The sequence below is a fragment of the Erythrolamprus reginae genome, chromosome 2 (genome assembly GCF_031021105.1).
Source record: "Erythrolamprus reginae isolate rEryReg1 chromosome 2, rEryReg1.hap1, whole genome shotgun sequence".
In the NCBI taxonomy this organism is placed as follows: domain Eukaryota; kingdom Metazoa; phylum Chordata; class Lepidosauria; order Squamata; family Dipsadidae; genus Erythrolamprus; species Erythrolamprus reginae.
Window position 1 is genome coordinate 337,759,802 of NC_091951.1, and position 20,013 is coordinate 337,779,814.

The 20,013-nt window shown below is 38.3% G+C and overlaps 1 protein-coding gene across 1 annotated transcript in view; it reads right to left on the minus strand.

The window, feature by feature from the left end:
- WDR7 (WD repeat domain 7) overlaps nt 1–20,013 on the minus strand; it is a 390,669-nt gene that overhangs the window by 136,190 nt on the left and 234,466 nt on the right. The window contains exon 20 of the mRNA XM_070743517.1: nt 9,612–9,833. Coding sequence (XP_070599618.1) covers nt 9,612–9,833 — 222 coding nt within the window. The remainder of the gene's footprint in view (nt 1–9,611; nt 9,834–20,013) is intronic.

The window sequence follows — 20,013 nt, forward strand, 5'->3', positions numbered from 1 at the left end:
AATTAAGTTGAATAAAGAAAATAACGCTTATGTTTCGTGCATTTGAAATTCTGTAAAGACTGAAATCCTGTTGGCTGCCATAATATTGGGCATATTCTTCTCCACAACAAAATATACTTTACCCATTTTAAATATGAGGACTGAATTAATATGGAATTATTCACCACAATACAGGGTTGTTTATCTTGAGTTATGTTAGATATGTGTGTTATCTATGTGTGTACACTTTTGAGAGCAGGCAACATAATTTCATTTTTAAGGTATGCTAGTGTGGCCACAGAAAAAAATTGATAATTAAGGTCTGTCTGTCTGTCAGTCCGTCCGTCCATCCATCCATCCATCCATCCATCCATATCTACATACCTACCTCTATTTCTTTCTTTCTTTCTTTCTTTCTTTCTTTCTTTCTTTCTTTCTTTCTTTCTTTCTTTCTTTCTTTCTTTCTTTCTATCTACCTACCTACCTACCTAATCTATCTATCTATCTATCTATCTATCTATCTATCTATCTATCTATCTATCTATCTATCTATCTATCTATCTATCTATCTATCTATCTATCTATCTACCTACCTACCTACCTAATCTATGTATGTATCTATCTATCTATCTATCTATCTATCTATCTATCTATCTATCTATCTATCTATCTATCTATCTATCTACCTACCTACCTACCTACCTAATCTATGTATCTATCTATGTATCTATCTATGTATCTATCTATGTATCTATCTATGTATCTATCTATCTATCTATCTATCTATCTATCTATCTATCTATCTATCTATCTATCTATCTATCTACCTACCTACCTACCTACCTACCTACCTATCAGCTACAGTATCTATCATCCATCTTCTTTCTATTGTCCATCCGTCTGTCCATCCATCCATCTATCTGAAAATGGTAATCTTTCCCAGAACTTGTAGCTTTTATAGTAACATCTCTTAAAAGTCAACATTATGATTATCCCTTGGAATTCCTATTCAATTTACTGTTCAGGGTGCTCTATATGACACCAATAGCAGATTCTTTGCTCATCTTGTCTATTCTTTCCGCATTCATCAGAACTATAAAAAAAAAGTAGTCTGTTTATGTGGACGTGGAAGAAAATCCTCAGAATACCTTTAAAAAAAATTCTTCCTTTTGACAAAATAGCAACAGAAAATGCAGTCTTAAGCTGCATTAACAAAAGTAAACAGTAGTGTCAAATTAAGGGAAGTCATTGTTCTATTTTGAATCGGTCAGATCATACCAAGAATACCGAGACCAATTCTGTACATCACACTGTAGGAAAAGCTATATTGACAAAATTGAACGGGTCCAAAGACAGGCTACAAGAATGGTGGAAGGTCTTAAGCATAAAACTTTATCAGAAAAGACTTCATGAACTCAATCTGTATAGTCTGGAGGACAGAAGGAAAAGGGGGGACATGATCGAAAGATTTAAATATGTTAAAGGGTTAAATAAGGTCCAGGAGGGAAGTGTTTTTAATAAGAAAGTGAACACAAAAACAAGGGGACAAAATCTGAAGTTAGTTGGGGGAAAGATCAAAAGCAACGTGAGAAAATATTATTTTACTGAAAGAGTAGTAGATCCTTGGAACAAACTTCTAACAGACGTGGTTGATAAATCCACAGTAACTGAATTTAAGCATGCTTGGGATAAACATATATCCATCCTAAGATAAAATACAGAAAATAGTATAAGGGCAGACTAGATGGATCATGAGAAAATAGACTATCTATCCTGGGTCTTGAAAGCTTAGAACTGCGGCGCCTAAAACACGATCTAAGTATTGCCCACAATATCATATGCTGCAACGTCCTTCCGGTCAATGACTACTTCAGCTTCAACCGAAACAACACAAGAGCATGCAACAGATTCAAACTTAATACGAACCGCTCCAAACTTGACTGTAAAAAATATGACTTTAACAATCGAGTTGTCGAAGCGTGGAACTCATTACCGGACTCAATAGTGTCAACTCCCAACCCCCAACATTTCTCCCTTAGACTATCCACGATTGACCTCTCCAGGTTCCTAAGAGGCCAGTAAGGGGCGTATATAAGTGCACTGATGTGCCTATCGTCCCCTGTCCAATTGCCTTTCCTTATATCATATATCATATATATATATCATATATATTCTCTCCCTATCTCTTATATCATATATATTCTCTCCTTCCCATCTACTTCTCTTTTTTACTTTCTATCTTTATATATATATTACTTAATGTCTATTCTCTTCCATATGTATTGTATATTGGACAAAGAATAAATAAATAAATAAAATGTTTCTAGCACTGACCAACTGGAATATGTCCTGTGGCAAACAACCAAAATGACAAGAAGCCTGGAAGGAAAAAAAAATAATGGATAAGGAACAATTGGATGTGTTTAGTCTGGAGAAGTTTGTGGAAAGATATGTAAGCTTTCTTTGAGTAACTGACGGACTGTGATGTGGAAGATAGAGCAGACGTATTAAATATTGTTCCAGAAGGCCAAACAAGAAATAATGGATTTAAATTACAAGGTGGTAGATTATGTCATTCAACAATGGAACCAACTACTTTGGGAGGTGGCAGACTCTCTTTCACGGTTTAAACTGAAGCTGGAAGGCCATCTGTCATGGAAGCTGTTGCAATGAGAAGTCCTTAGGAGAAATGCTACAATTTGCATTCAATTTATGCTCAAGAGTAAGTATTTAATAAGTGCTCCTTTCCTTTATTTGGGATTTTTGTTTTGTTTTGTTTTGGAATTTCTTCAATTACAAAGCAACTCTAGGTGTTACAAGATACCCTAAATTAAAACACCATATCCTTCTATCAGTTTGCAAGCAACTCTGTGAGCGAACTACAAAAAGTGAACAAATCTATGTTTAATTGATAAATATTTTCTTTGGTCCCTGCACAATGGTTCATAAAAATCCGGGCTTCCAGAATCAAAACAATTCTTTCTTTCTTTTCTTTCTTTCTTTCTTTCTTTCTTTCTTTCTTTCTTTCTTTCTTTCTTTCTTTCTTCATTCACTTACTTACTTACTTACTTACTTACTTACTTACTTACTTACTTTACTTACTTACTTACTTACTTACTTACTTATTTATTGGATTTGTATGCCGCCCCTCTCCGTGGACTCGGGGCGGCTAACAACAGTGGTAAAAACAGCATGTGACAATCCAATAGTAAAACAGCTAAAAACCCTGGTTATAAAAACCAATCTTACATACAAACATACTATGCATAAATTGTAGAAGCCTAGGGGGAAAGAATATCTCAGTTCCCTCATGCCTGACGACAGATTTGCAGTACATGCCAGTGGTTTATGAGATAAAAAAACTCCCCCATACATATTACCTGTTCAAGCAAACAGGCAAACATGAAGCCAATTGTTTTATTACCTGTTCAAGCAAACAGGCAAACATGAAGCCAATTGTTTATAGGTCATGAACTATCAAATGTGATAAATGTTAGAATAAAACAAGGTGAAAAACAATGGCTATTTTGTCAGGATCAGGCCTGACAGAATATTCCAAATTACAGAGAGAAGATATTGTATAACTTTAACAATGTAAAACTGCTTAGTCACAGTGAATATGCAAATTGTAATGTAACCTGATTGGCTGACAAAAGTACATAATGCACCTTTGCATAGGTGTGGCCTGTTGGCTTGGCATGAAGGTATTGTGGAAAGTATGGAGTCTTCGGAGAGGGGGCGGCATACAAATCTAATAAATTTATTATTAATTATTATTAGTAGTAGTATGGTTTAAGAGTGGCTTGTATATTAGGTTGGCTTATGGTGGATGAAGAAATTGTAGGTAAATATTGTAACAAAGAATAGTAGGTATAGTATTGTGAGTACTTTGTATATTAACTATTAGAGAGCTACAGTGTAAATAGTTAGCTTGCTGCTAAAGAAGTAAATAATAATAATAATAATAATAATTAATAATAATTTATTAGATTTGTATGCCACCCCTCTCCATAGACTTGGGGCGGCTAACAACAATAATAAAAACAGCATGTGACAATCCAATAAATAAAACAACTAAAAACCCTTATAATAAAACCAAACATACAAACAAACATACCATGCATAACTTGTAATGGCCTAGGGGGAAGGAATATCTCAACTCCCCATATTTTTGCTACCAAAGAAAGTAAACATTTTCCTAAGAAACTCTGCAGTAAGAGTTTTCAATTATCTTCAAGATAAAGGTTCCTGATATCCTGGTCTGAGGCAGGATGGTTAGCTGCTGTGGTTATCTGGCTGGGCTAGCTTCTGCAAAACGTTATCCCCAACATATTTACATTAGTTGTTATTTAGGTCTAAATCTCCAATCAAGTGATTTAATAATCTGTAAATGTAAAATTTAATTCAAAGCATCAATTAGCGCCTCCACATTCTTAGCAACCCTTAGCAATAAAATTGAAAATTCAATTATGCATGGAACCTGTCCATAGGATAAGCATGATCTAATATCCAGAATTCACTGGAAAAATAGGGAAATCAATATTTTTTAGTCCATAAAAGATTTGTAACTCACACATCTTGCACTTGAGATAACGAATGATCTACTCTATAACGGAGCAGTAGCAAATAGAAAAGGATAAAAAATGTGCAGAATGCAGCTGGGAGAGCAATCATGGGCTTTTCCCAAGTATGCCCATGTTTCACCGACACTCTGCAGTCTGCATTGGGTTGCCAATCATCAGTTTCCGGTCACAATTCAAAGTGTTGGTTATGACCTATAAAGCCCTTCATGGCATTGGAACCGAATATCTCCGGGACCGCCTTCTGCCGCATGAATCCCAGCGACCGGTTAGGTCCCACAGAGTTGGCCTTCTCCGGGTCCTGTCGACTAAACAATGTCATTTGGTGGGACCCAGGGGAAGAGCCTTCTCTGTGGCGGCCCCGGCCCTCTGGAACCAACTCCCCCCCAGAGATCAGAATTGCCACCCACCCCTCCTTGCCTTTCGTAAACTTCTCAAAACCCACCTCTTCCCCACGCCTATATAATTTATGTATGGGTGTGTTGTGTGCATGTTTTTTTTAAATTATGGGTTTTTAACTTCATATTATTAGATTTGTATTGTACATTGTTTCTATCACTGCTGTGAGCCGCCCCGAGTCTACGGAGAGGGGCGGCATACAAATTTATTTAATCAATCAATCAATCAATAAATAAATAAATAAATAGATAAATAAATAAATAAATAAAAAGCTTGATTACACACAGTCAATATTTTGTCTCTCCAAGAACAGCAATTAACAGTAAGAATATGATAATGAAAAGCCCAAATTTTAATAAATTTGGTGGCATAACTCTGATTAAAGATCTGCCCTTATGAACAGAATTTTGAAAATCAGAAGTATGAATAGATCAAATTTACTGAGTTAAGTCTCTGAAACTTTTTTCTTTTAATATAGTTTTTATAGAGAAACATAGCTCGTTGTGTTTCAATAATTATTTTTTAAATGGCCAATAGTCTCAGATCACCAAATCTTGTAAGTTTTTGACATTCTTACCTCAAATCTACCTCAATGAATTATAACAGTGCAATTATGTGAAATTTGGAAATCTCATGAGAATTCAATTGCACTTTCACTGAATGTGGGGGTTTGCTGATATAACCCAGAGATGGGGGTGGATGTGTTTCTCTGCCGCTATTATGCTCCAAATGAAGGCAAAGATTGGGAATTGAGGTTATTGAATAATCTCTGGAGAATGGTTCCAAGAAAATAGAGCTTCATGATTTCAAGTCACATATGTTGATGAGATTATTTTGAGACTTATTATTCAGGTGTGAAAGCTGGGATGTTTGTGGTTTAAAAAAGTGTTTCCTGGTTTTCCCTCTCATATGTTCTTCATGATTCCAAATATCACTCTGAGTGATAGACAGGTATCAAACATGAATGCAATATGTTCAGAATCTTAGTAATTAAATTGGTTATATGTAAACACTTCCCCACAAACAATGACAATAACGAAAACTTCAGCAAAAGACAAATGAAGCTTTCTGCCCTCCTAAAAAGGCATCTGTTTTTTGGGCTTGAACTTATTATTTTTGCTGTATACCTTCACGATGTCACTTCATGAACTGTTCTTAAATTGTAGCATGTTTTTTGTTAATCAGTATTTAACGTATGCAACAAGCATGATTGAAATTTGTTCTGTACATTGATCCCTCTTCAATGTAAAATTTCTTCTCCTGCCATAAAATTTCAAAAGTTCCCTTAAAGATCGATTTGCCATTAAGTAACAAAGATAATCTGTGACATTTAACAGTCCCATTAAACTATATCGATGGTACCACCTAAATCTGAATATTTTATTCATATTGAATATCTTGAAAGGTAAAACATTGTATAAAAGTAAAGCATTTCACAAGTTAAATTTAAGTAATTACTATTTCTAGGATGCTTTTTGGATTTGTCAGTTTGGTCTACAATCCTGATATTTTTGCCGGTAAAGCAAATATCAACCAGGTCCAATATTTAGTATAGTATAGAACATAGAAACATAGAAGTCTGACGGCAGAAAAAGACCTCATGGTCCATCTAGTCTGCCCTTATACTATTTCTGTATTTTTATCTTAGGATGGATATATGTTTATCCCAGGCATGTTTAAATTCAGTTACTGTGGATTTATCTACCACATCTGCTGGAAGTTTGTTCAAGGATCTACTACTCTTTCAGTAAAATAATATTTTCTCATGTTGCTTTTGATCTTTCCCCCAACTAACTTCAGATTGTGTCCCCTTGTTCTTGTGTGTTCACTTTCCTATTAAAAACACTTCCCTCCTGGACCTTATTTAACCCTTTAATTATATTTAAATGTTTCGATCATGTCCCCCCTTTTCCTTCTGTCCTCCAGACTATACAGATTGAGTTCATTAAGTCTTTCCTGATAGGCTTTATGCTTAAGACCTTCCACCATTCTTGTAGCCCGTCTTTTGGACCCGTTCAATTTGTCAATATCTTTTTGTAGGTGAGGTCTCCAGAACTGAACACAGTATTCCAAATGTGGTCTCACCAGCATTCTATATAGTGGGATCATAATCTCCCTCTTCCTGCTTGTTATAACTCTAGCTATGCAGCCAAGCATCCTACTTGCTTTCCCTACCGCCTGACTGCACTGTTCACCCATTTTGAGACTGTCAGAAATCACTACCCCTAAATCCTTTTCTTTTGAAGTATTTGCCAACACTGAACTGCCAATACAATACTCAGATTGAGGATTCCTTTTCCCCAAGTGCATTATTTTACATTTGGAAACATTAAACTGCAGTTTCCATTGCTTAGACCATTTATCTAGTAAAGCTTAAATCAATTTACCATATTACAGACGCCTCCAGGAATATCAACCCTATTGCACACTTTAGAGTCATCGGCAAATAGGCAAACCTTCCCTACCAAACCTTCCCCTATGTCACTCACAACTTATAGTTAAAAGAATAGGACCCAGAACAGATCCTTGTGGCACACCGCTGTGTAACCTGACTCTAGCTCAGAATACTCGCCATTAACAATAACTCTCTGATGTCTACGCTTCAGCCAGCTGCAATCCATTGAACTATCCAAGGATTAAGTCCAATCTTCACTAATTTATCTATCAGCTCTTTATGTGGAACCGTATCAAAGGCTTTGCTGAAGTCCAAGGTAGGCAATATCCACGGCACCACCTTCATCCAACACCTTTGTGACATAGTCAAAGAAATCAATGAGATTAGTCTGACATGATTTGCCTTCAGTAAAGCCATGCTGGATTTGGGTCTAATAAGTTATTGTTTTTTTAGGTGCTGATTTATCCTCTTTTTGAGTAGAGTCTCCATCATTTTAACTACAACTGATGTCAAGCTAACTGGCCTGTAGTTACCAGTTTCTTCTCTACTGCCCTTCTTGTGAATAGGCACAACACTGGCCATTCTCCAATCCTCAGGAACTTCTCCTGTTAACAAGGATTGGTATAAACAAATCAGTCAGGGGGGGTAGCAATGACAGATCTGAGTTCTTTAAGAACTCTGGGGTGAGATGCCATCTGGACCCATTGCCCTTATTTATCTTTAATCGTTCAAGTTCTTCTAAGACATCGGCTTCTAAGATCACTGGAGCTGAATCCGTACAGCTGGAAGCAATGCTATATCCCTCTATAGTATTATTTTGTAAGGTGTCTTTTGAGAAAACTGAACAGAAGTAGCTATTGAAATGGTCAGCGATCTCCTTATTCCATTAATGCATGTATTATTCCCGCGTACTAAGCTTCGTGATGCCGCAGTTTTTCTTCTTCTTATCATTAATATATCTGAAGAAGGTTTTATCCCCCTCTTCTTACAGATTTGGCAATTTCTTCCTCTTTTGAGGCTTTAGCAAGCATATATTATCTGTTTCGCCTCCTTCTGTTTCATTTTATATACCTCCCTATCAGCTATACTTCCAAGACTCTTTATACACTCCTATAGGCAGCCTTTTTTTCATTGACTATAGCCCTTACATCATTGCTAAACCATAGCGGTTTCTTCTTCCTTTTACCTTTAGTTATTTGCCTTACATACAGTCCAGTGGCTTTTAAGATGGGCCTTTTTTATAGTTTAGTACAGTACAGTATTAGTACAAAACAATATTTGTTGTGGTTAGCTCTGGCCCTGCTCTGCCCCAAGGACTGTGGATGTGGGGGAGACATCCACATGCTGCAGGCTTGTTTTGCCCCCGGTGGAATCTGATGATGAAGGCTCCTCTGACCAAGAAGACATGAGTGACAGGGAGGAGGAGAGTGTGGCAGACAGCTCAGAAGGAGATCAATTATCTAGCTCCTCCTCGGATTCAGAACAAGAGTTAATGATACAGCCACGCATGCGGAGAGCGATGCATAGGCAACAACAACTGAGAGATTATTATCAAAGAAAATGAGGCCACCTGTGGTTGGGTGGGGCTGTGGTAATTAGTGAGGCTGCTATAAATAGCAGCCTGTGGGTTTGGCCATTGTGGAGGATTATCTGATCGTTGTGTTTCGTGACTGCTTTACTGACTTTGACTTTTTGTGTGCTGATTTTTCCACGCTTTGAAACTAAACCAGAGCAAAGTGTGTTTCACTTTGTGAAAGAAGAAGGACTGTGAATTGCCCCACAGCTGCAAGCTAAGTATCACAGGGACTTGTACAAATTACCAGTTTGTTTGGAGACGAGTGCTCTTTGTTATACCAAAAGAGGGCTTGGTTTAAGTGAATTTTCATTATAAAGAACATTGTTTTGAATTTTCAAACGTGTGTGTGTCTGAAATTTGTACCTGTGAATTTTTGGGAGGATTCTACCAGAGAGCCCGACAGAACAATATTAGTATAATATTGGTATTGGTACTGTAGAGCAGAGTATAATACAGTATAGTATAGTATAAATAGTTTTAGATTTATTATTATTAATATAATATTGCATGGCATGGCAGGACACGGCTCAACATGGCACTACACTGAATTATTGTATTATATTGCTTTCCTTTCTAGCTGGGCTGTGTTATATACATTATATATATATTATAAATATATGATATAACGAACCTTTAGCACAACAGTTGTGTTAAAATGGTGGAAAAGAAGAAAATAACTTACAGGTATGCCTTGCCAAGGAATAGTTGGATCCACCACTTGTTGAGCCGAAACCTTCTGGAATTTGGCTAGAACTGCGTGGTCTAGTTAGCAACTTCGGGGGTTCTATTTCTGCTCCAAATTCTGCTCCAATTACTCCCAGCAGAACAATGGCGGTAGCTTGCTTCCGTCTCTCTTCATATGACATCGTTATTTTTTTAATCTGTGGAAGTCCAGATAGCGTACCTGTAAGACAAATGCATAAGGACAATGCTTCATTAGAAATTACAGGTAGTCCTTGACTTATGATTACAATGGAGCTCAACATCTCCTTTGTTACGCCAGTTAGCTGTTAAGTGAGTTTTGTCCCATTTTACGATCTTTCTTGCCACAGTTGCCAAGTGAATCATTGCAGTTTGTAAGTAAGTTAATAATAATAATAATAATAATAATAATAATAATAATAATAATAATAATTTATTAGATTTGTATGCCACCCCTCTCCGAAGACTCGGGGTGGCTCACAACAACAATAAAAACAATATTATAATGGCACAAATCTAATATTAAAAAACTAAAAACCCTATCATAATTAAAAATCAAACAGCACATACATACCAAACATAAATTATAATAAGCCTGGGGAAAAGATGTCTCAAATCCCCCATGCCTGGCGGTATAGGTGGGTCTTAAGTAGTTTATGGAAGACAAGGCGGGTGGGAGCAGTTCTAATCTCTGGGGGAGTTGATTCCAGAAGGCAGGGGCCGCCATAGAGAAGGCTCTTCCCCTGGGGCCCGCCAGACGACATTGTTTAGTCGACGGGACCCGGAGAAGACCAACTCTGTGGGACCTTATCGGCCGCTGGGATTCGTGCAGTAGCAGGCGGTTCCGGAGGTACTCTGGTCCAATGCCATGTAGGGCTTTAAAAGTCATGACCAACACTTTGAATTGTGACCGGAAACTGATCGGCAGCCAATGCAGGCCACGGAGTGTTGTAGATACATGGGTGAATCTGGGAAGCCCCACGATGGCTCTCGCAGCCGCGTAAACATGGTTGTTAAGTGAATCTGGCTTCCCCACTGACTTTGCTTGTCAGAAGGCCACAAAACGTGATCACATAACCTTGGGATAAACCATCATATAAATACATGCCGATTGCCAAGTTTCCGAATTCTGATCCTTTGTGTGTGGAGAAACTGCAACAGTCATAAGTCGTAAGTGCGAAAAACAGTCATAAGTCACCTATGTTAAGCCTAGTTTCTCACATTTGTGATTTCTCTTACCTGAATTTGGAAGGACAGGATGCTTCTGATTTTCAGAATTTATGATCAGAAGGACTAGGGTTAGGGCAGGGGTAAGCAGAGCTGGCTCTTCTATGACTTGTGGACTTCAACTCCCAGAATTCCTGAGCTAGTCACGGTAGCTCAAGAATTCTTGGAGTTGAAGTGCAGATGTCATAGAAGAGCCAACTTTGCCTACCCTTGGGTTAGAGTGTATAAAAGAGGTTCAAAAGTTGCATCTGCCCCAGGTTTGAAATAGCCCATGCTTCATGCAGCAGAATAGACCCAGACCCATCCTAGACTACTGCTCATCTGTCTGGAACCCATATCACATGTCAGACATCAACACCCTTGAAAATGTCCAAAGATATTTCACCAGAAGAGCTCTTCACTCCTCCACTCGAAACAGAACATCCTACGAAAATAGACTAACAATCCTGGGCCTAGAAAGCCTAGAACTACGGTGCCTAAAACACGATTAGAGTATTGCCCACAAGATCATATGCTGCAACGTCCTACCGGTCAATGACTACTTCAGCTTCAACCGCAACAACACAAGAGCATGCAACAGATTCAAACTTAATACGAACCGCTCCAAACTTGACTGTAAAAAATATGATTTCAACAATCGAGTTATCGAAGCGTGGAACTCATTGCCGGACTCAATTGTGTCAATCCCTAACCCCCAACATTTCTCCCTTAGACTCTCCACGATTGACCTCTCCAGGTTCCTAAGAGGCCAGTAAGGGGCGTACATAAGTGCAATGGTGTGCCTTTCGTCCCCTGTCCAATTGTCTTTCCTTTCTCTCACTTATCATATATATTTTCTTTCCTATATCCTCTCCTCTAAGTTCACTTTTACCCTTATTACTACATGTCTATTTTTCTTCCTATGTATTTGTGTATTGGACAAATGAATAAATAAATAAAATAAAAATAAATAAAATAACTGTGTCAATTCTTTGCTCCGACGGAAGTGCGCTGGCCGTGGTGTAATGCATTGGCTACAGAGCCTCGGTGGTGCAGTGGTTAGAGTGCAGTACTGCAAGCTACTTCTGCTGATCACCAGCTGCCAGCAGTTTGGCAGATCGAATCTCAGTAGGTTCAAGGTTGTCTCAGCCTTCCATCCTTCCAAGGTTGGTAAAATGAGAACCCAGATTGTTGGCGGCAATATGCTTACTCTCTATAAACCCCTTAGAGAAGGCTGTAAAGCACTGTGAAGCGGTATATAAGTCTAAATGCTATAAATGCTGTTGCTACAGAGACCCTGGTTTCAAAATTAACTTGAAAACTGTATTGGAGAGAAAGCCATACTTCCATCCATTTGTTCAGAGTCTACTTTCAGTATATTTTCATCAGCTTCATTAAAAAGTCACCTCGAGAAGAGTGGCATAGAAATCTAATAAATTAAAAAAAACATTTTTATTTTATTTTATTTTATTTATTTATTTTGTCCAATACACAATGAGGGTTTTAGTGGGTATATATCTATATACACACAGTAAAATACATGATGAAGGTTATAGAGGAGATACTCATAGTAAAATATTTCTAAGAAATAATAGAAAAGAAGCTATAGTATTAGAACATATCAATGAAAGAATAGAAGAAGAGATATAGGAATAGAATAAAGGTATAGGAGATATAGGAGAGCAATAGTACAGGGGACGGAAGGCACTCTAGTGCACTTGTACTCGCCCCTTACTGACCTCTTAGGAATCTGGATAGGTCAACCGTAGATAATCTAAGGGTAAAGTGTTGGGGGTTTGACACTATGGAGTCCGGTAATGAGTTCCACGCTTCGACAACTCGGTTACTGAAGTCATATTTTTTACAGTCAAGGTTGGAGCTGTTAATATTAAGTTTAAATCTGTTGCGTGCTCTTGTGTTGTTGTGGTTGAAGCTGAAATAGTCGACGACAGGCAGGACGTTGCAGCATATGATCTTGTGGGCAATACTTAGATCTTGTTTAAGATCTATACATACATACATACATACATACATACATACATACATACATACATACATACATACATACATACATACCAGCCCTTACTGCCCTGAAATAATTGCCAACAGCGGAAGATTTAAAAAAACCCTGTGAATTAATTGGAAAAACATCCGCTGTGGCATTATCAACACACACACACCACTTTCAGTTTCCCTTGAAAAGACTAACATTCAAATCTTGGTTTATAGTAAAAAAAAAGAGAGCCTTAGTTCCTAGTTTAGTTCTAGCACCGGTAGAGTGAGTGCATTAAAATACTCTAAGAAACGGATGGGGAGGGTGATCTTTTAAGGAGGAAAGTGCTAAGAAAAATCAATAGTTACCTTCTACCAGAGAAGAATGAAGACAGGGATCTATGCTAAGTGTTACATAACCATTTTAATCATCATCCATTTGTATATATGATCTCTGCAGCAACCTATACTGCAAGAGGGGTGTGGGAGAGGAAGGCTTTGCCTACATTAATTTTCTCTCTGGGAAGAAAAGTCTGCTTCCCTCCCTCCCTCCCTCCCTCGCCCCCACCCCACCCCGCCAAGCATGCTCCATAACAATAGTTCAAAGGAAAGCTCCATTCTGCAGTTGCAGTGATTGTTCTGTCAGCTGACCTCTGCAGAAGGGAATTGCTAACTGCTGCCAAGCTCCTTAGCTGACAAATGAATGATCACAGCTCCATCTATTTTCACCGTGGCTGCCTCCTAGCCCAGGTGCTCAGACACAGAGCCCCGGTGTGACATCTCAGATCAAGATGAATTGGCGCAAACTCCTGATCCAAGATTGTTTTATACCATTTAATTTAGTTTCTTCCCCTGCTCGGATGAGCACAGCTCTGGTTATGGATTTCTATTCTAATGTACTGAAGCAGGCACTGAAAGAAGCCAATGAAGCAGATGCTGGAACTGGAGACTACAGGGATACTGATCAATAGAGGAGGCTTTGACCCCAGCCGCTCAGCCTCTGCGATGGTCACTGTGGAAAGAATAGAAAAAGGAGGGGGGGCGGAGTCCCACACTTGGGCTGCTTCCAGGAGGAAATTAAACAACGGGGGACTCTTGGCAAACTCCCACCCACCCCACTCCAAAAAAAGCAGAAAGCAAAACTCTTCCTTTTGTTTGACTTAAGCCACCTCCAGTTAACCCTTAGGAGACAATATTGCTTGGCTGCGGCCCGAATTGTATTTGCACAGAAATGAAAAAAAAAAAACAATACCAAAAGATACTGGAGTATTTAAAAAAATTATAGAATGTGCAGAACTAGATATGATGACTAAACGTTTAAATAATCAAACTGAAACAGAATATTATAAGATATGGGACAAAGTATATGATTGGTGGAATTTTAAAAATAGTATTAACAATTAATTATAATATAGAATGAAATGGTAAATAGTATTACTAATAAACCTTTTTTTCCCTCTTTTTCTTCTCTTTTTGTATAAGTATAGAATATTTTATAATATAAAGAAATTTAATTAATAAGTTTAATATTAAAAATATAGAGTTGAATTTAACAAGAATGTCGCTTGGCGGGACCCAGGGGAAGAGCCTTCTCTGTGGCGGCCCCGGCCCTCTGGAACCAACTCCCCCCAGAGATTAGAATTGCCCCCACCCTCCTTGCCTTTCGTAAGCTGCTTAAAACCCACCTCTGCCATCAGGCATGGGGGAATTGAGACCCTCTTCCCCCTAGGCCTTTACAATTCTATGCATGGTATGTATGTATGTATGTTTGGGTTTTTATATTAATGGGTTTTTAATTGTTTCTAACATCAGACTACTATTGTACATTGCTTTATTGTTGCTGTTAGCCGCCCCGAGTCTCCGGAGAGGGGCGGCACACAAATCCAATAAATAAATAAATAAATAAATAAACTTACATGTGTGGTATTTCTGCTTAGATCTGATTACAGTTAGGATTTTTTACATTTCTGTATTAGATAGACTTCTACAACAAGCGGAGCAATGGTAGCTCCTTAAATGTTTAGTGTTGTATGTTTTTGTTTGTCTTTTTAAAAAATTCAATAAAAATATTTTTTTTAAAAAAGGAGACAATATTGCGCGGATATTCCATTGTGTCCAGATATCAGATGCCAAAATCAGCCTTTTTTTTTAACTTAAGAAGATAGTATTTTAAAAAAAATAAAATCAACTATGGAGATCTTCTTTGAACATATAAAGCTTACAGACTCATTTATTTATTAGATTTGTATTGCCCCCCCCGCCCTTTGCAAAATGGGACTCCAGGTGCTATTCAAATATATTAACAATTAAAACTGGAAAACAGTCGAAGGTAAACACAGTGATTAGTTTACGAAAATGATCACCGTCGCTGTCAAAGGCTTGAAGTTTGTTTTAACGACATATTTACAGTACTTCCCAGATTAGCACTAATGAAGCTCAACACACGAACCAGCCTATTTACAAAATACTTTTTAGTTTGTTTATTTAAGATTTATTTTTTTTATAATAAACTTTATTAATTTTTCATAAAAATTAACAAACATACAAACACACATTTAACATAAAATTGGGGTTGCAATTTCCCCTCTTATTCTAGAAGTCAAATTTCCATGCAGAAAAAAAGAATACATTAATGTTTATTTAAGATTTATATCCGCCCTCGAGTTTTCAGGACGGATTCCAAAATTAAAATAATATTAAAGCATTAAATTATTACTAAAATAGGAACATCCCGATGATTCCAGAAACAGAAATATTCTGTATTTTTTACCTGGTAAACCACTGGCATATTAGTGAGCTGCTCATATTTTTGGGAATGCCAGGGTCTTTAGATTTTTCTAAAAATCCAAGAAGAGGGGGCCTTTCTTATAAAAATTGGATTTTTTCAAAAAAATCTGCTATTGATGGATAGATAAACTTGTACAGACAGGGCCATCAAAATGCTTTCCCCAGCTGCCATGTGTTTGTTACTGGGTTAGAAATCAAAGTTTAAAGCTATGTAGTATTCTGTATGAAGCAGCACCAGCACATTAAAATGGTCTGACTGTATCCTGAGTTGTGAACAGAGTAAAAGAGTTGTAGTAATGTTGCACCTCTTCTAATCCACAAACTAGAGTGTTTTTATTTTTATTGTTGTAATGTAAAAGAAAAAAGGAGAAGGAAATAAAAACATATAGCACACAGAAAATAAATTCTTCTTTCAAATAACCAAAGTAGAGAGAGAAAGAGAAACCCCCAAGAAAACAGAACAATGGCAAAAGATATTATTTATTATTATTTATTAGATTTGTATGCCGCCCCTCTCCGTAGACTTGGGGCGGTAAAACTGGTTAAGTTTTTAAATGACAAATTACACCTTGCCCACATGGAATCATATTGATCAATCTCTCCATTAAAATGACAGGCGGACAGTTCAAAGAGGGAGAGCAAATACTTTTCTGAAATCTTGGTCTTTAAATCTATAGAGTAATCATTTCTGTCCTAAAAGCCCTTACGCCACTGTGGCCATACTGTTCTGGGCTAGTTGTTTTCTCCAAAGGGTCTTCAAGGGCAGCCCCACACAGCATGCATTATAGTAATCCAATCAAAAGGTTACCGGAGCATGTACTGCTGCGATCCGGCCATCTCTAGCTAAAATGGTTTTACAAAACCTTCTTGGAACTGCTCAAAGGACTGGGTTGTAAACAGGAAATGGGAGTGTCGTGTTCTCCTCCTCTATTGAGAGGGCTGTTCAGTTTTACCGTAAATGGTCTTTTTGACTTCTCAGCTCCAAGAAGATGCCACGGCCATTTGCACTCCCATTCAGGTGACCCAGAGGCAGTAATGGGCAGCCAAAATTTTTACTGCCACACTGTGGGTGTGGCTTATTTTGTGGCTGTGGCTTTATCGTCATGCGACTGGGTAGGAGTGGCTTGTCGGCCATGTGATGAAGTGGGAGTGGCTTGAACGATCATCATCGTTCAAGTGAACTGTTTAGTCCGCGACTTACAACGTCGCCAGTGTCACTCTCTGGGATGACAATTTGTTTCATGTTTCGCACACTTTCCTTCCTGGGTCATCCCCTGCCTCAGGCTGGGTAGCTAGGCAAATTTATTTATTTATCTATTTTATTTATTCAATTTTCTTTATGCCGCCCTTCTCCTTAGACTCAGGGCGGCTTACAACATGTTAGCAATAGCACTTTTTAACAGAGCCAGCATATTGCCCCCACAAGCTGGGTCCTCATTTTACCCATCTCGGAAGGATGGAAGGCTGAGTCAACCTTGAGCCGGTGATGAGATTTGAATCGCTGACCTTCAGATCTACAGTCAGCTTCAGTGGCCTGCAGTACAGCACTCTACCTGCTGCGCCACCCCGGCTCCAAATGGGTGCGGATAAGCTGTTGAGAAAAGAGGCGGGAGAAAAAGCCCCCCCCCCCTGCAATTCCTGCTGGTGCTGGTCTCCCTGCCACTTTCCAAGGAGGAGGAGGAGGATGGGAGGAGGGGGATAGTCAGCTGGAGCTGGGCACACAGCTTCATTTCCGCCGGTGGAATTGCGTTTCACCCCATCCTGCCTGCAGCCCACCTCTACCCTGATAACATAGATAAACCCCCAAGTGGCTTCAATGACTTTCATAGTGCTAATGACCAGATGACTGTAAGAAATATAAATCCTTCCATTCCCTTCCATTGTTCAGTCAGAACAGAAGAGGCTTCTTGGATGGCAAGTGGAACATCTTCAAGGAAAAACAAAAACAAATAAAGTCCCATTGAGTTTGGGACAAGTTGGCCAATCAATTGGCATTATTCATAAGTGTGGTTGGTCACTAGAGGCACAAATTTATTTATTTTTTACTTCTTTATTTATTAGATTTGTATGCCGCCCCTCTCCGGAGACTCGGAGCGGCTCACGCCTTTCGTAAACTCCTTAAAACCCACCTCTGTCGTCAAGCGTGGGGGAACTCTCCCCCTGCTTATGTAGTTTTTTGTGTATGATATGACTGTATGTATGTTTTTATATATTGGGGTTTCTTGGTTTTTTTAGACTTTTTAAAAGTATTATTGTTATTTTAGGTTCTGACTATTAGATTTGCCATTATGTATTGTTTTTATCATTGCTGTAAGCCGCCCCGAGTCTACGGAGAGGGGCGGCATACAAATCTAAATAATAATAATAATAATAATAATAATAATAATAATAATAATAATAATAATAATAATAATAATAATGTGTACAAATCCAATACTTAAAAAACAATTAAAAACCCTTGTCATTAAAATAGTCACACAACCCAATCAAACTATACATAAATCGTAAAAGCTACCGAGTATGTCAATTTCCCCAGGCGTGCAAAAACAGGCGTACAAGAACAGCTGTAACTTTGTATCTGGGTATTCTGGGTAATACCGTGTCAGGATCAGGGCCCTACCTGACGTAATATTCAAAATTGCAAAGAGAAGAACTGTAATCACTGTAATGATTTCATAATGCTACGAATGAAATAAATATTTTCCTAAGCAACTCTGCAGTACTTGTCTTCAATTATATTCAAGATTACTGTTCCTGATAGACAACTAGACACAAGAACAGTTTTTTTTCCAAGTGCCATTACTCTACTAAACAAATAATTCACTCAACACTGTCAGACTTTCTACTAAATCTGCACTTCAATTCTACTAGTTTTTCTCATCATTCCTATCACCCGTTTCCTCCCACGTTGACTGTAAGACTGTAACTTGTTGCTTATATCCTAAGATGTTTTATTAATATTGTTTCTTCATTGCTTATTTGACCCCTATGACAATCATTAAGTGTCGTACCACATGATTCTTGACAAATGTATATTTTATTTTATGTACGCTGAGAGCATATGCACCAAGACAAATTCCTTGTGTGTCCAATCACACTTGGCCAATAAAATTCTATTCTATTCTATGATTTCATAATGCTACGAATGAAATAAATATTTTCCTAAGAAACTCTGCAGTACTTGTCTTCAATTACCTTCAAGATTACTGTTCCTGATAGCCTGGTCTGAGGCAGACTGGCCAGCTGCTGTAGCTATCTCGGTGAGCTAGCTTCTGCAAAACGCTACTCCAACATACCACCCATATGAAGTGTCAAACTTGATTTCATTGAGGGCTGCATCAGGGTTGTGTTTGACCTTGGGGGAGCAGGAGGGGCAAGGCTAACTCGACATTACTCACGTCAGGGGTATCGGTGCTGGCCTAAATGCTCTGTCAGTAAAAACGGGTTCCCCAAGCTCCGTTTTTGGCTGCGATGGCCTTCTCCAGCCCTCTGCCAGCAAAGATGGAGCTTGGGGGTGCGCATACGTGGCTCTGAGCTACATTTTTGGCTAGGATGGCCTCCTGCAACTCTCTGCCAGTGAAAACTGAGCTTGTGACAGCTGCTCCGGGCCCTCTCAAACTCCATTGTCACTGGCAGAGGACCTGTGGACTGGACCTTCACTGTTTCGAGGGTGGCCCCACTTGACTTTGATATCTGTGCCTTACAGCATTGGTTTTATCTTAGTTCTAGATATCACAAGGCATATATTCTTGGGATTCAGTCTAAGTCTCATCTATATTGTGACAGCTTGTATGTGACAGTTAATCCAGTAGTTCGATTGACTCTTCCGATTTGGGTGAAAAAGAAACAAACGCGACTGTTGCCTGTGTTTGATAACACATCACACAGATGATGTCTACCAGCAGGTTCAAAAAGATATTAAGCAGCATCCAAGACCAAAGTAAATCTTTTGGAATTTTAAAGACTGCCACGATGGATCAACAAAAGTTTCCCAACAGTGTACATAGGCAGGTATAAAATCACTGTAAAACAGTGGCCACCATACAAACAATCCAAGAAGATGCCAAAGTCCACAATATCAAAAACTGCTGAGAGATCAAGAAGGATCAATGGGTTAGCATTCTTCTTACAGTACATCTTCCTTGAACTGAAGATGAGAACTTGAGACAATCTCCCTTTTTGTGTATTTCAGATGCCAACTACATCATCTTTTTGTAAATTATAGCGGAAAAGTGATATCTCCCAGATCTGTTTTAATTTTGACATCAAGAGTGATACTGATTTGAGCAACTTTGCCTATAAAAGGCATCATAAACTCTTTGCATTGCTTCTCTGTTGGAACACAAACGGGCTGATACATCGACATCAGCCAGATTCTTAACTGCTCTGAAAAATTC